Here is a 15897-nt window from a genome sequence, read left to right as displayed (position 1 = left end):
GCTTTTAAAGGATTCTTATAAAAAAACATAAGTTTGAAACAGTAAATAATATGTAACTGCAACAGTTTGCAGACTAGATTTGTTTAATAAACAAATAATGATTTAGTAAACTAAGGATTTTTTGGGAGGTTGGAGGATCTGAAAACAGTACAGTAAGGTGCTAGTACAATAATAAAGCAAAACAAGCAATTCGACGAAAAGTAACCAAATGTGGAGTAATTCATACAAATCATGTTTATGGGAGTCATATAAATTAAAAAATAACAATACTAACACCAGCTGTTGTAAAAAGGATGCATCTATACCATGCAAATTCCAAAAATTTTGCTTAATTCATTAAAACAACTGGCAGAATTATTCACGTTAACTATATTTTAACTTTCTCTCGAGATGTCTACATCAATACATTTATCTTAAGATATACATATTAGTAAGGGAGGAATTAAAAATTTCGGTATTAAGGTTAAAAGGATACCCAAGTTTATGGCAATATATTTCCTAAGTGCCATATGGGGGGGGGGGGGTGAGAAAACACTTACTTGTTTGACTATACCACGATGAACCACCGGCTGTTGTTGGGATGACATGATATTTCTTCAAACTATTTAAAATAAATCTGACTAAAAACACTGTGGACGAAACACGTTTTTTTTTTTTTTTTCTTATTCGGAAACGGATACTAACTGCACCACCGAAAGTTTAATTGCAATTACGGTAACTATCGTGGATTTCGGGTGCTGCAGTTTGTTGAATCTGGAGAAGTTTAAGTATTAATGAACAAAAAATAATATTATATAACCATGATAGCGTGATTTTTTTTTTGAATCATCGGATGCTATACATTCATAATCACACGCTACAAATTCCACAAAACACCGACATTCGCTAACCGTGGTCATGCACCTCGATATCAATGTTTCCAACCTGCCACGCTTTATAACTCTACACAGACGGAGAGCGTGATGTGGCAATTGAAATCTTTTGCACTAGAAAGATAAGACCTAGAATAACATTCGTAGATGTTGTAATTTTTTGCCATTTTAAACTGATATTTTACCAAAGGAAAAAAATAAAGAAATTACTTAATAAACTAAAATATTCCAACATTAATAAGTTATGTTTTCATTTCATAAGAAAAAAAATTCATCGCGCTATACGATAATAAACAAGGAAGACAAAGATTTTGATAATGGCCGCAATTAGGACAGGTGAGATGTGTGCTTATGATCCTCGTGTGGATGTTGTAACGGGGAATTTTACTGCAGGTTTTAAGGGTTATGCATAAGTTGTTGACTATGTAAATAACGATTTCTTTTTATTAGGATTGCTTTCAATTTGTAACCAATCCGAATAAAATTCATTTTGATAACAGAACTATTGATCAGCTAGTTCCAGTTGTTATGATTCAAACTTCAAAAAACTGATTTAAATAAATTTAACACAGGTAAATAAAAGCAATACATAAATGTAATCTATCCAAAGAAATGATTGCCAAACGGCGTAATTTCAAAAGCTTGTATATAGTTAAGACAAAGAATTGCAGTATTTTGTATGTTTGACTGATAGAATATACTCATTGTTTTGAAACCTTACACAAGCGAAGGTTTGTGTTCAGTGACGTTCCAATGAATTTGTTCTTCCCGCCATCGCAGTGTTGAGCTATATGACTTTATTACACTTTAATTTTGTTGAATGAGGTTTGCATTTGGAGAGATTACTGCTAGGTGACAGAGAGAAAATACAAGCGGTGATAAAATGAGGAAATAATGATCAGAGCCACAGGCAAGCAGGTTATTGAAGGTGGTAGTACAGAAGAACGATAGTGCAAGAGTGAGGGCAGGTATAAGCAACGCACGTTGCTAGAGAAAAAAGGGGGTTTGTAATTTAAAGACTGTGGAATGACATCAAAATGAGGAAGATCAGTCAAATCTGAGTAAGTATGGTGCAAAGGTGTAATGACATTGACACAAGAGACCTCTATGTTCAGGTCTTGTGCTGTGTTTGTATGCTAATATAATGAGTATGTAAAATTAGAGTGCTGATTTTGTGGTAATGATCAGATTGGTGTGTCCAAAGATTGTCAAATGTGAAAGTTAACTCAATAAGATATATATATATATATATAGGTTGAATGAGAAACTGAAGAGATAAAGAATTTTCCAAGAGTGTGGATTTGGTGGATTCACAGTTGAACTTTGAAAGCCAACCTTCCAGCTATAAGCTTAGCATTTTGTACTCAGGTCTTTAGTGGAAATTGGAGGAATGGTGAATGTTACGTCGGTGGAGCATTTCCTGACAGTATCAGCAGAAGAGGCATCTATAAGTTTTAGAACAGTTAAGAATTTTGAGGTATATTTTCAGAACAGTATTCAATGGTTGGATAGATTTGAGATTTATACACGGTTTATGGTGCGTTGAGTGGAAAAGAATGCTACATTTTTTTTTTTATATAGTCTGAGGAGAAATCTTGAAGCTGGAAATATGCGTTTCAGCATTTGTGATATGAGTGCAAGGATAAGAGTGCATATACATGAGCAAAATTATAGATAAGTTAAAAGTCAAAGAAAAGCTCATTTGTCATTAGATTTCTGCTCTGTACCTCAAGGCATTGTTTTTTTTTTTTCATTTTGCTTCCACCCATCAGGTTGGAGGCTTAATGGATTGTATACAGCACTCAGAAAGGATTAAAACAGAATTTAATACTTCCTATATTTTGTCTCAGTCACTGAGACATCCTCAGGGATTACAAAAAAAACTAATGTAACATCTACACAAATACCACACAATACTAAGCCCAGCCACGTGGATGACTCTCAATTCCTGTCGTAGGTTGCCTGGAATGTAAGGTGGGATCTCTGATGATAAGTGTTTCCCAAATCTTAGGAAGCTTAATGCAACCGTATTTATTAAGATTTGGTTGGTTTCTGAGAGCTGCTGCTGATTCTAAAATAGTCTCTCTTTTTTGAATTTGCTGTGGTGGAGCATGGTGATTTTTTTTCATGAGATCCTGTGGATTGTATCCAAGACATGGTCTGACTGACCATAGTCGTGGTTGCAGATGTATGACTTGTGTTTCTCCAAGCGGATGGTTGCTGATCTGCCTGTCTGTCCAAAGTATGCCAGCTTACAGGAACAGAGCACTTTGTAAACTTCAGGCACTGAGAGAGGAGGGAGCTGATCTTTTGTAGAACGGATAAGGTTAGCAAGTTTGCGGTGGGGCTTAAATGCTGTGTGTAGGTTAAAATCTTGGCTATTTTTTCCGATGTGCCACGGATATAGGGTATGGTGATGGCATTTCTAAACTCTTTCTGAAGAGAAGATCGAGGAATGGGGGAGGAACTGTTTTTTTTTAATACTGTGATCACTAGCCATTGGAAAGGAAAGTGTTGTGTATGTGGTCAAGCTCATAGTTATAAGGGTGGTTCCACTGGAACAAAGATTGTGGGCTCTCTTGGTTAGAGTTTGAATAATGCCATATTGTTGAGAGGAGTGGTGGTGGAAGAGTTTGTGAATGTAACTGCCTGTGTGCATAGATTTTCTGTACCCAGTGAAGGAAAGTGTACCGTTAGGAGGGCGTGTAACTAAGGTGTCTAGGAATGGTAAACAATTGTTCTTTTCCTTATCCATCGTAAACTGGATTCTTGGATGTAGGCTGTTGAGGTGACTGAGGAAGGAGTCTAATGTGTCTGGGCCATGAGGCCAAATAGAGAACACATCATCTACATATTTTAGCCAGATAGAAGATTTCAGAGAGGCTGAGTCTATGGCTCATTTTTGAAAATCTTCCATATAAAAATTGGCAAGAGGGGGGAACCCGTGGCGGTTCCCTCTGTCTGCTTGTACATTTTGTTCTTCCAAGAAAAATAACCAGAATTGATGGCAAAGGAAAAGAGATCTAAGATGTCAGAGGGAAAACGTTTTCTAAGAATGTTAAGGTATCAATTAAGGGAATATTGGTAAACAATGAGGAGATGTCAAAGTTTACCAATATGTCTGTGTTTAAGGTTTTCTATTAGGGTTTTAAAATGGGTAGAATTTTTTATATAGGATGTGGAAAGTTCAGTGAGAGGGGGGGGGTCAGCAAGTCGACCAGCTGTTTTGACAGTTTGTAGCAAGATGCATTAGTAGCATCTACTATAGGTCTTATTGGGGAGTTGGGTTTGTGAATTTTTGGTAAACCGTATATTCAGGAGGGACGGGAACAGAAAGGTTTGAGTTTTTTCTAATGTCCGGAGGCCAGGAAGATACTTTTTAAGTAAGTTTTTTAACTTGTGTTTTTGTGGGGTCGTGTTCTAGTGGGATGTAGGTAGAGCATTTTTGGAGATTATCCTCCAAAAATGGAGGATAATCTCCATTTTTCGATTGCATTCCGTTGCATTAAGAACGACTGTGGCATTACCCTTATCTGCTCTGGTGATGACGATACTTTTTTCTTTCTGTAATTTCATGAGAGCAGTGCATTGGCCGGACGACAAATTTCTTTTTGGAGGCGAGGATGTTGGCGACATCAAGTCTGATGTTATTTGTTATTTGCTATTAAACATTACATCAAGCATCGGCACTTCATTTGGTGCGACCGCGAAATTGAAATTATTGAAATTAACTTTAACTTTTAGGTGTTAAAGTAAGGCAAGGAGCTGATTTAGTATCTGATCAGTATTCAGTGATGGCAAAACTTGTTAAATTAAAACTGCATCGGAGAAAAAAAAAATTAAAAATCAAAATGAAAGGATAAGATATAATATGTCAAAAATAAAATCTAATGAAATAAAACAAAAATTCTGTTTTCATAAAAAATCAGTTTCATATTCTGGAAAATGAGAAGTTAGAAAGTGAAAAGGTAGAAAGCCCAGAAGATATCATTGAAATAAAATGGAAAAAATTTAGGCTAGGATATATTTGAGTGCTAAGAAAGGAATAATAAAAAACAAAGACTGATTATCAAAGAAGGCTGAGAATCTTAAAGAAGTAACCCACAAAATTAAAATAATGCTTGAAAATGCCAAATCCTAGTGAATTAAAGAACTCCATTTGAACAGTTATAGAGAAATTAGCTATAAGATCTGTCAGACAAGATAAAAGGAATTATGTTGGCAGCAGGTGGCAATAGAAACAGGTGGAGCCAGGTGCCAAAAACTACTTAATTTTTTTTATATTTATATAATGGGTTCTATTATTGATTTATAGTTATTATTTCTATTACATTCTCATAGACAGGCTTATATGTTGGTTATGCATTATTAAAACACTTAAGGAATTGAACAACGTAGTTAAGAATACAAATTAAATTATACTTTAATAAATATTTCGGATATTTCAGCAACGTCACATTGCCATCTTCTAAAGGAACTTACAAAAAAAGGCACATGCACGTAGGCACGACAACACAGTAACTGAGAATGAAGCTATTGTTCTCCTAAAAGTCCTGATGGTGCCCTCTAGTGGGCTAAGTAGGTGTTCTTGGCCGTTGGGCTGAAGGTCTGCTGATGTAAGCCTCCCAAATTTGGGGCAGTCGCATACAACCAAATTTGTTGAGGTTTGGAGAGTTTCTTAGGGCTGAGGCCGATTCCATAAATAGTTTTTCGAATTTGTATTTGCTATGGTGTATTACTGTAGCTTTCTTCCACCGTATTCTGTGGTGTGTATCCAGAGCATGGTCTGCAAGACCAGAATGGCTGTACTTGTGAAAACGGATGTAGTCCTTGTGTTAAGAATTTCTGAATACAGCCATTCTGGTTTTGTGTAGTTGGTGGATTAAATAGTGGAGATGGAGAGTCAGAGAGTAGTGTCTTCCCTTGATTAGCCCTTGGAGGTGTCACATTAATAAATAAATTACACCCTCCCTTGAGTTGGTAGACTCGTTATGGGAGTTTTGTTCATGCGATAACATATTTGTCGTGCTGATTATTAAAATTCTTAGCACTCCCTGCATTAACAGCATTTTCCGGTAATGCATTCTATTCATTTACATTTCTCCATATAAAAAATCGACTCTCACATTCCACTTCACCACACTTTTACATAACTGTCAGGGATGGCCTTTGGTTCCTCTCCTCTTGTTTCCTACTCTTTTTTATAATCCCCCTTGGGTTAATCTGATAAAATTCCGTCACTAACTTAAACATATCTATCACATCACCTCTTTTCCTCCTATACACCAAACTCTGCAATCCACATTTCTGCAACCTCTCTTCATACCCAGCATTCCAGAGTCCTGATATTATCTTAGTCATCCATTTCTAGACCCTCTCCAGTGCTTCCACATGACATTGAAAACCAAGTGACCAAATCTGAGCACAATAATTGTTGTGGTCTGACCAGTGCTCTATACAGTGACACAACCACCTCCTTATCCATATATTATTATTATTATTATTATTATTATTATCTGAGACCTCCAGGGAGTCAAGGACTCATCGAGGGAGGCTGTAAATTATGCAACCCAGCTACCATACCTACGCTTGAATTCATTCACACTAGATGCACTCACTACCTGTAAGGGCAAATTATTCCACTCACTCACTACTCTCTGGGAGAAAAACCTAGTTCTTACCCCTTCCTTGACTACAAATAAATTTAACTTCCATAGATGCCCCCCCATGTTCTCTCCCCACTTTCCATATAATGAAAATTTTCATCAGTTGAAATGCTATAACACCCATTCAAAAGTTTATAGACCTCTATCATATCACCCCCTCTTTCTCCTGTTAACCAGTCTGTAATCCACATACTCGCAATCTGTCCTCATAACATAAATCCCATAATCCGGATATAATCTTTGTAACTCTTCTTTGCACCCTTTCCACAGCTTCTTTATTCCCTTGGAACCCGGGAGACCAAATCTGCGCACAATAATCCAGGTGTGGTCTTATCAAAGCCTTATAAAGACACAAAATTACTTCCTTATCCTTACATGTCAAGGTTCGCTTCAACATAGCAATTATCCTCTGAGTTGTATTTGCAACTTTTGCTATGTGACCTTTGAACTTTAAATTCTTATCTACCAAGATCCCTTGCCTCTTCAGTTTCTTGTAGCATAACCCTGCTAATATAATATACTGCTGGAACTCTAATCACGACAAAGTGCATAACTTTACACTTACTAACATTAAACTGACAGCCATTTTTGTTTGCCCATTTCAGTCTATTCAAATCATTTTGTAATTGCTTATCTTTGCACCATCAGCAAACAATTGCAAATCTGATGATAGATCCTGCTAGATGTCATTAATGTATAGATTGACCAATAATGGCCCAAGGACTGAATCCTGAGGTACACCACTGGTTACCTTAAATCTGGCAGATTCACAACCATTGTATACCACTTTTTGATATATGTCTGTCAACCATCCCCTGATCCAAGTCAAGAGTTTATATTCCATTCCCATATTCTCCAGTTTATGCAACAAACTTTCGGGTAGTATTCTATCAGATAACTTAGAAAAATCCAACATTATCATAGTGTATCCATTCCCTTTATCCAACTCGGCCATAACATTGTTATAAAATATGAGCAAATTGCTAAAACATTACTTTCCTTTAGTAAGCCCATGCTGTTCCCTGCAGAGTATAGAATGCTTGTCTACCCATTTCTGTTGCGAGTTCTTACCAACCTCTCTAAAATCTTCACTACCATACAGAGATACTAATAGGTCGGTAGTTAGACACATCAGTTTTTGCACCACCCTTGTGCAATGGAACTATCATACATTCCTTCCATTCCTGTGGTACCGTTCAAGTTATACAAATGTGTGCAAGGTCTAGCCAATTCAGCTGAACATTCCTTTAACAAACAGGCAGATATTCCATCTGTCTGTTTGTTATTGACAAATTCTTATCCAGGATAATGCAAGAGCTCTTCAACCTCATTTTCATGAATCTCTAACTCTTCATCCAACCTAGCAGTAGCGTCATGCTACAAACACCTGGTTGATATATCTTAGCAAAGTGAGCACTCATTAACTGAACAATCTCCTTAGCTTCCAATACTCATGTACCATCTGCATTCAATAAAGTATTCTTCCACATTCATTGTTTCATTTGCATGCGACATAATGATAAAATTCTTTTGGATTGTCTTTAGCTTGCATGGCCAATTTCTTTTCATACTCTGTTTTAGCTTTTCTCGCAATGCTCATTACTTTTCTGGCCTGAGCTTTATATATTTAATAATTGCTCTCACTCTTATTCTCACTATATTCTTTCCACATCATCTTCTTCTTGTGGATCTCTAGCTTAATAAGGCTGCACATCCATTTCACTCCAACCTATTTATTCTTCGAGCACTAGGGATATATTCAGATACCACCTCATTTATGCACTTTTTCAAAGATTCCCATGCATTGCTGACATTTTTTTTTTCCATTCAGTAACTGGAAATACCATGGGACCAAAGATAGTATTCTTCTAAGTTGATCATAATTTCCAGCTTTGTAATTCAGCATGTAGCTTAATTTAATCGGAGCTTCAATATAAGTAGATACTTCCCAAGAAAGAACAGCACGATCACTGTTACCAATTGGTGGTAAAATAGCCATATTCTTGACAGAGAATTCCCTTTTGATGCTATGAGTAAATTCAACGCTCTTTGACCTTGAGTTCCTTCTTTCACATACTGCTTGAAAAAGTTATCTTGCAACAATTCAATTAATTCCTGTTCTTTCTGATCATGAGATTTTTCTTCTACCCAATCAATGTTTGGAAAATTAAAGTCACCCATAATGATCATTCGCTTGGTACCCATAAGGCTAAATTGGTGATGCATTTCTTCCCCCTACTACTGAGCTGCCAGATCTGCAGCAACATGCAGTAAGACAAATGTTAGTATATGTCTTAATATAGTGGCACTATAATGTGCAGCCTTTGCAACACTTGCAATATGCCCTCTAAGCTTCAGTCTACTGTCAACCATTACTCTCAAATCTCATCCATTTCCTGTGGTACACAGCCTTATATTTCTGCACTCCAAAATGCAACACCTTCACTTAATTAATATGAAAACTATAACTCCACTCCTTTGTCCAAGTCAAAAGTCTTCAAATCTCCTTGAAAGAAATTAACATAAGCACTGCTACTTATAATTCTCCCCAACTTTGCATCATTAGCAAACAACTGAAGATCCCCCATCAGTCCATGTGATATATTGTTTACAAATGAGTTAAACGTCTGGGGCCCAAGAACAAATTATATATATATATATATATATATATATATATATCATACACAATTTGCTGGTGATGTTCAGAGAGCCAGTCACCAACCGATCTAACCAGTATATACTCTATTCCCATCTTCTGCAGCTTTTACACCACCTTATCATGTGGTAATACATTTTGAAAAATTATGGGGATAACTGCCGTGTTAAGAGTAAAACTTTAGTTTAATAAAAACCAAAATCAACACTCAACCTTCATATCAAGGTCATCCTCTGGAGCATACACAATATATACAGAGAAACAAGGAGCACTACAATCAAATGGATTGCTCGAAGGTCAAAACGTCGAGTGTTGATTTTGGTTTATATTAAACTAAAGTTTTACTCTTAACGTGGTAGTTGTCTCCATAATTTTTTGAAATGTATTCTGATCACCGTGTAAGCATAAAAGAAAGGATTATCATGTGGTAATCTATCAAACACATTTGCATAGTCCAAGAATATAACTATATATGATTCTCTCTTATCTAACACACTTGTTATCTTATAAAATGAAAGTAAATTGTTAAAAACAAGACCTGCACTTTACAGATCTGTTGTGACCATCTTAAAGAATACTATGTTAGTTAGGAATCACTCTATTCCTAACTAATCTCTCCAATACCTTAACCACAAATTCAGTTATACAGACCAGTCTGTAATTGGAAACTTCTACTCCAAAACCATGCTTGTGGAGTGGTACTATTTTTTCTTCTTTCCACTCCTCAGGAACCTTACCAACTGCAAGATTTCATTAAATAACCAGGTCAGGGACATAACCAAATGTTGTGCACATCCCTTCATAATACGCGATGATATGTTATCAATTTCCACAGCTCTAACTCAATCAACACCTGATACACCTCTGATTTTTTCACTTCCAATTCTCCTAATGCTTGCTTCTCTTCTACATATTGCATAACATCATTTACCCCAGTATGATATAAGCTGATAAAGTTCTCATTCAATAATTCCACTATATCCTTTGCGACTGTCACTCTGCTGCCACAGCTCTCCATCATTGTCAACCTGCCATAATTCCCTTGATCTTGATCATTCAATCTCCTTTCATACTGCACCTTTTTTTTTCCTCTTTACCTGTGGGGGGGGGGGGGGGTGGGGGGGGGGGGGGGTGGGGGGGGGGGGGGGTGGGGGGGGGGGGGGGTGGGGGGGGGGGGGGGTGGGGGGGGGGGGGGGTGGGGGGGGGGGGGGGTGGGGGGGGGGGGGGGTGGGGGGGGGGGGGGGTGGGGGGGGGGGGGGGTGGGGGGGGGGGGGGGTGGGGGGGGGGGGGGGTGGGGGGGGGGGGGGGTGGGGGGGGGGGGGGGTGGGGGGGGGGGGGGGTGGGGGGGGGGGGGGGTGGGGGGGGGGGGGGGTGGGGGGGGGGGGGGGTGGGGGGGGGGGGGGGTGGGGGGGGGGGGGGGTGGGGGGGGGGGGGGGTGGGGGGGGGGGGGGGTGGGGGGGGGGGGGGGTGGGGGGGGGGGGGGGTGGGGGGGGGGGGGGGTGGGGGGGGGGGGGGGTGGGGGGGGGGGGGGGTGGGGGGGGGGGGGGGTGGGGGGGGGGGGGGGTGGGGGGGGGGGGGGGTGGGGGGGGGGGGGGGTGAGACCGCAGTTTGTTCGCCAAGATGGTCGCTGACCTTCGATAGAAGATAGCACAATAAGAAGAAGATCGTGCATTGTTTCACCAATGTACGGTACGTTACAGGTGCAGCGGATGCAATAGACTCCAGGATGTGCTAATGGGAGGAGAGGATCTTAGAGGAGTTGAATATGGTTTTAAGTTTAGTGGGTGGTTTAAAGGTGGCATTAAGGTTATAATGTTGTAGGATTCTGTTGATTTTTTCTCATAACCCTTTAATATATGGGATGGCTATGGTTTTACTGTAGTCTAGATTCGTTTTTGTTGTTGTTTTATGGAGTATTTTAATAGTATTTTTGTTATAGCCATTATTGAAGAATGTGTCACTGATGATTTTTAGTTCTTGTTTCAGGGCTTGCTGGTTAGAGAAAATTGTTGTTAGCTCTGTTTTTAAGGGTGTTAATGACTCCATATTTTTGTGATGAGTAGTGGTATGAATTAGCATGTATCGGCCAGTGTGTGTCGGTTTTCGGTAGGCCATGGAGGATAAACTGCCTGAAGGAAGATGTAACACACTAGTCACACAATGTATTTCTACAACCAACAGATAACACTGATAATAGGAATCTAGCATTGATGTATAATTTTTTTTTTTTTTTTCTTCCCCCCACTAGAGGTTAGGCCAACAATTGTTGCAGCAGTTGGTCAGTATCTTTAACAAACCAGTTTGATTGTAGTGTAGCTTGTTTTCTGTGTATAGTTGTATGCTCCAGAAGATGACCTTGACGTAAAGGTCTAAACGTCAAATGTACATTTTAGTTATATTAAACTAAAGTTTTTACATAATTTTCAAAAATGCATTATATTCAGTAACATTTTATTCAATAACAATCTTGGAAAAGGAGAAGTAGCTATAGTATTCAACACTAAATATGAGGCCTAATCTTCTTGAATGACAGGCAATATCAGTGAAACAAGTAGAGTCATGTGGGCAAATATTAGAATGGGGAACTGGACCATGAGACTTATTTGGGCCTATGGTCCCCACAGATGATTCTACTAAGGTAGAAGAAGAGGAATTTTTTGAGGCTTTAGAAAAAGTAATTGATACAATCAAATAGGAAAAGATGGTCCTTGTTGGAGATCTGAATAGCAAAGTAGGAAATGGTTGATGGACATACAAAAATAGTTTGGGAAAATTTGGAGAAAAGAGAAAAACTAATAATAATAGCAAATACCTCTTGGATTTCTGCTTAGGACATGGACTGGTTAGTACTAACACAATGTTCCAACATAAAATGTGTACAAATTCATATGTAGAGAAGAGGCAAGGAATAAGAAAAGTCTCATTGACTATATTATTGTTCATATGATGTTTTCTCACTGGTGCAGGACACTAGAGTGTATAGAAAATGTGAAATAGGAAGTGATCACCGTTTAGCCTTGAGCTGGATAAAATTGAATTTCATATTGAAAAGAAGAACATGTAAGAAAGTTTTAAACCAAATAAAAGTTGAGCAGCTCTCAGATGTCAACTGTAGATTAAAATACACAAATATTATTCAAGGAAAATGAAAGAGTTTGAGAACAGGAACCAAACCTTGGAGATTCAGTGACAAGCCCTGAATAAAACACTGATTGATTCAGTCAGAGAGGCTTGTGGTAAAGTGGTCTACAAGGATAGAAAAAGCAGAACTCCGTGGTGGCCACAGGAAGTTAAAGAGGCAGTGAAGGCAAAAGAAGAAACGTGTGGACAGACTTATGTGTTCATCGAACATGTTGTTTATTATTTTAACAGTATAATAGAACACAGAAACTAAGTAAATAATTAATTTATTAACTTAATGCTGATATTTCGCTGGTGTTATAACCAGCATCTTCAGAGCACAAAAACACTGTTTGTCACAATACACGAGACTAAAACAACATGGTGTACTTAAACAAAATTATAGCAGCAACACAAAGACTAGAGTCCTGATTTTGGCGCCCTCTATCTGAAAAAAAAAAAAAAAAAAAAAAAAAAGCTCATCATTATAGGAAGTCGGGCCTAGCAGACCATGCTCTGGATACCCCTGCATACAGGATCAACTGGAAAAACAACAAAAGTACTACACAGAAACCCGTATAAATCAGAGAGATTGTTCTTAGAGGCGACAGAAGCCCTAAAACACACTCCAAATCTCAACAAATATGGCTGTATTAACTTGCCGAAGATCTAGGAGACAGTCATATTAAAAAAAAACGAGCACTTTTCTAGGACTCTAGTAATATATGATAGCTTTTTTTTTTTTTTTTTTTTTTCAGATAGAGGGTGCCAAAATCAGGACTCTAGTCTTTGTGTTGCTGCTACAATTTTGTTTAAGTACACCATGTTGTTTTAGTCTCGGGTATTGTGACAAACAGTGTTTTTGTGCTCTGAAGATGCTGGTTATAACACCAGCGAAATATCAGCATTAAGTTAATAAATTAATTATTTACTTAGTTTCTGTGTTCTATTATACCGTTAAAATAATAAACAACATGTTCAACGAACACATAAGTCTGTCCACACGTTTAAGGATTCTTCACGGAGACGATATCGTATGCAAGACACGACAATATGGTAAGTGGAAGTTGAAATTGGCACGGCAACTAAACAGGTTAGCCTTCTTAAAGAGGTGCCGAGACACCAAATTAATACCGAACTGTTTTAAAATCAAAAACAAGTTCCACTCGGCCAAAGCCCAACGGATCTATAAACGAGCGAGTGTAGAGCTTTTACGTGAACAGATTAACACCACTCATCTGGAATTAGCAAAATCAAATTCAACCATCAACGCATTACGAGAATCACTGCATAATATTCTAAATACGGAACTTTGGCAGATCCTAGATAACATCACCGACGCAACGGCAAAAAAAGAATTCGACAGAGTCAAAAACCGGCACCAAAATAAGTTTGAAAATCTCCAACAACGGAACACCATACAACGACCGCAATTACAACAAGACCTCGTCGTCGTGAATCTATCGTCACTCACCTTAAACAAAGAAGCCACGAGTGCTTTAAGTCGAGGCCACAACTTTGCCATAACTCCCAAGCAAGTTCCAAAAGCCGAAATAATGGCGTCCATCGAACGAGGAATATACGACCTGCCTCCAACAATAGCTAACAACATACGTTTAGATGTGGCCAACATCCTAATCAAGTCCAAGCCTCCCAAAAATAATATCCCACATAAGGAATTCACTGCTATAAAAGAGCTACACAACAACAGCCAGATTACCATAACAAAAGCAGACAAAGGAAATGCAACAGTGGTGATGGACACAACTGAATATGAAAACAAAATGCACACACTATTACAAGATCAGTCAACATACAAAATTATAGATCGCAATCCCACCAACACACAGAAGAATAAGGCACAAAAATTATTGAAAAAAAGTCACTTCCTGGCCCAAAGACACAGTTAACAAACTCAAACCCTTCCATGTTAAAACACCGAGGATCTATGGAGCACCAAAAATTCACAAGCAAGGCACACCCCTATGCACAATTGTGGACAGTATAAATAGTCCCACATACAAACTGGCTAGACATTTAGCGAAGCTACTAGCCACTCTCACAAACAGTTCTCCCTCCTTTGTCAAAAATTCAGCACACCTAAAAAGCATCTTACAACACCTTACCCTAAAAAGCTCAGACTTAATAGTAAGCTTTGACATCACTTCACTATTCACAAATGTACCACTAATAGAAACCCTCAATCTACTGAAGTCACACTTCCCCCCTGATATATTTGAACTATTCAAATTCACAATACATGCAGGATATTTCACATGGAAAGGGAAAATATACAAACAAATTGATGGGACAGCCATGGGCTCCCCCCTTTCCCCCCCAGCCAACTTTTACATAGAACACCTGGAAAAACAAGCAATCAATACAGCCACTCTCAAACCAACACTGGCTACGCTATGTTGACGATGTGCTTGCTATTTGGCCACATGGCCCTGAGACATTGAAAACATTCTTAGCACATTTAAATAGCCAACATCCAAAAATCCACTTTACTATGGAACTGGAAGCCAACAACTGTCTGCCCTTCCTGGATACACTCATCACACGTCTCCCAGATGGTTCCTTATCATTTTCAGTTTTTAGAAAACCCACACATACAGGTAGATACTTACACAAACAATCACACCATCATCCTTCTCAACAATATGGCATATTAAAAACGCTAACCCATAGAGCGAGAGCAATCTGTTCCAATGACAAGGCTCTTACTGCTGAACTGACTCACTTATGCTACACCTTCTTGGCCAACGGCTACAATCCACATAAAATAAACAAAATACTAAACACTCCTAAGAAACCCCTCGCACCATCCACCACAGAGAACTACAACAAAACAGTCACCATCCCTTACATTAAAGGCACATCCGAAAAGATCTCAAGAATTCTCAATAAACATAAACTACGCACTACATTCAGACCATGTAGCAAATTAGCCACCCTCATCCGCTCACCCAAGGACAGCATTCCTCCTTTATCACATCCAGGAGTCTACCAAGTACCCTGCTCATGCAATCAAGCCTACTACGGCCAAACAGGAAGAACTGTGAACATCCGCATCAGCGAACATAAAAGATACGTCCGGAATTATCATTATGGGAAGTCGGGCCTAGCAGACCATGCTCTGGATACCCCTGCACACAGGATCAACTGGAAAAACACAAAAGTACTACACAGAAACCCGTATAAATCAGAGAGATTTTTCTTAGAGGCGACAGAAGCCCTAAAACACACTCCAAATCTCAACAAATATGGCTGTATTAACTTGCCGAAGATCTGGGAGACAGTCATATTAAGAAAAAACTAGCACTTTTCTAGGACTCTACTAATATATGATAGCTTTTTTTTTTTTTTTTTTTTTTCAGATAGAGGGTGCCAAAATCAGGACTCTAGTCTTTGTGTTGCTGCTACAATTTTGTTTAAGTACACCATGTTGTTTTAGTCTCGGGTATTGTGACAAACAGTGTTTTTGTGCTCTGAAGATGCTGGTTATAACACCAGCGAAATATCAGCATTAAGTTAATAAATTAATTATTTACTTAGTTTCTGTGTTCTATTATACCGTTAA

The 15897-nt window shown here is 38.6% G+C and overlaps 2 protein-coding genes across 3 annotated transcripts in view; one reads left to right on the top strand and one right to left on the bottom strand.

The window, feature by feature from the left end:
• The window catches only part of Tudor-SN (Staphylococcal nuclease domain-containing protein 1), a 271338-nt gene extending 270408 nt beyond the window's left edge, over window positions 1-930 (bottom strand). The window contains exon 1 of the mRNA XM_090399685.1: window positions 540-930. Within this exon, the coding sequence (XP_090255811.1) occupies window positions 540-587 (48 nt within the window). The 5' untranslated portion in view covers window positions 588-930. The remainder of the gene's footprint in view (window positions 1-539) is intronic.
• Window positions 931-1013: 83 nt separating this feature from the next.
• Window positions 1014-15897, top strand: part of LOC150102791 (transmembrane protein 216-like) — a 95046-nt gene continuing 80162 nt past the window's right edge. For both annotated transcript variants that reach the window (XM_090399203.1, XM_090399204.1), the window contains exon 1: window positions 1014-1208. In XM_090399203.1, the coding sequence (XP_090255329.1) occupies window positions 1190-1208 (19 nt within the window). In that variant the 5' untranslated portion in view covers window positions 1014-1189. The remainder of the gene's footprint in view (window positions 1209-15897) is intronic.

The sequence above is a fragment of the Typopeltis vanoorti genome, chromosome 10, assembly GCF_054136105.1.
Source record: "Typopeltis vanoorti isolate ZY-2024b chromosome 10, IOZ_Tvanoo_1.0, whole genome shotgun sequence".
Lineage (NCBI taxonomy): Eukaryota > Metazoa > Arthropoda > Arachnida > Uropygi > Thelyphonidae > Typopeltis > Typopeltis vanoorti.
The sequence above is the reverse complement of the archived record's forward strand: the minus strand, read 5'-3'. Positions and strand labels throughout refer to the sequence as shown.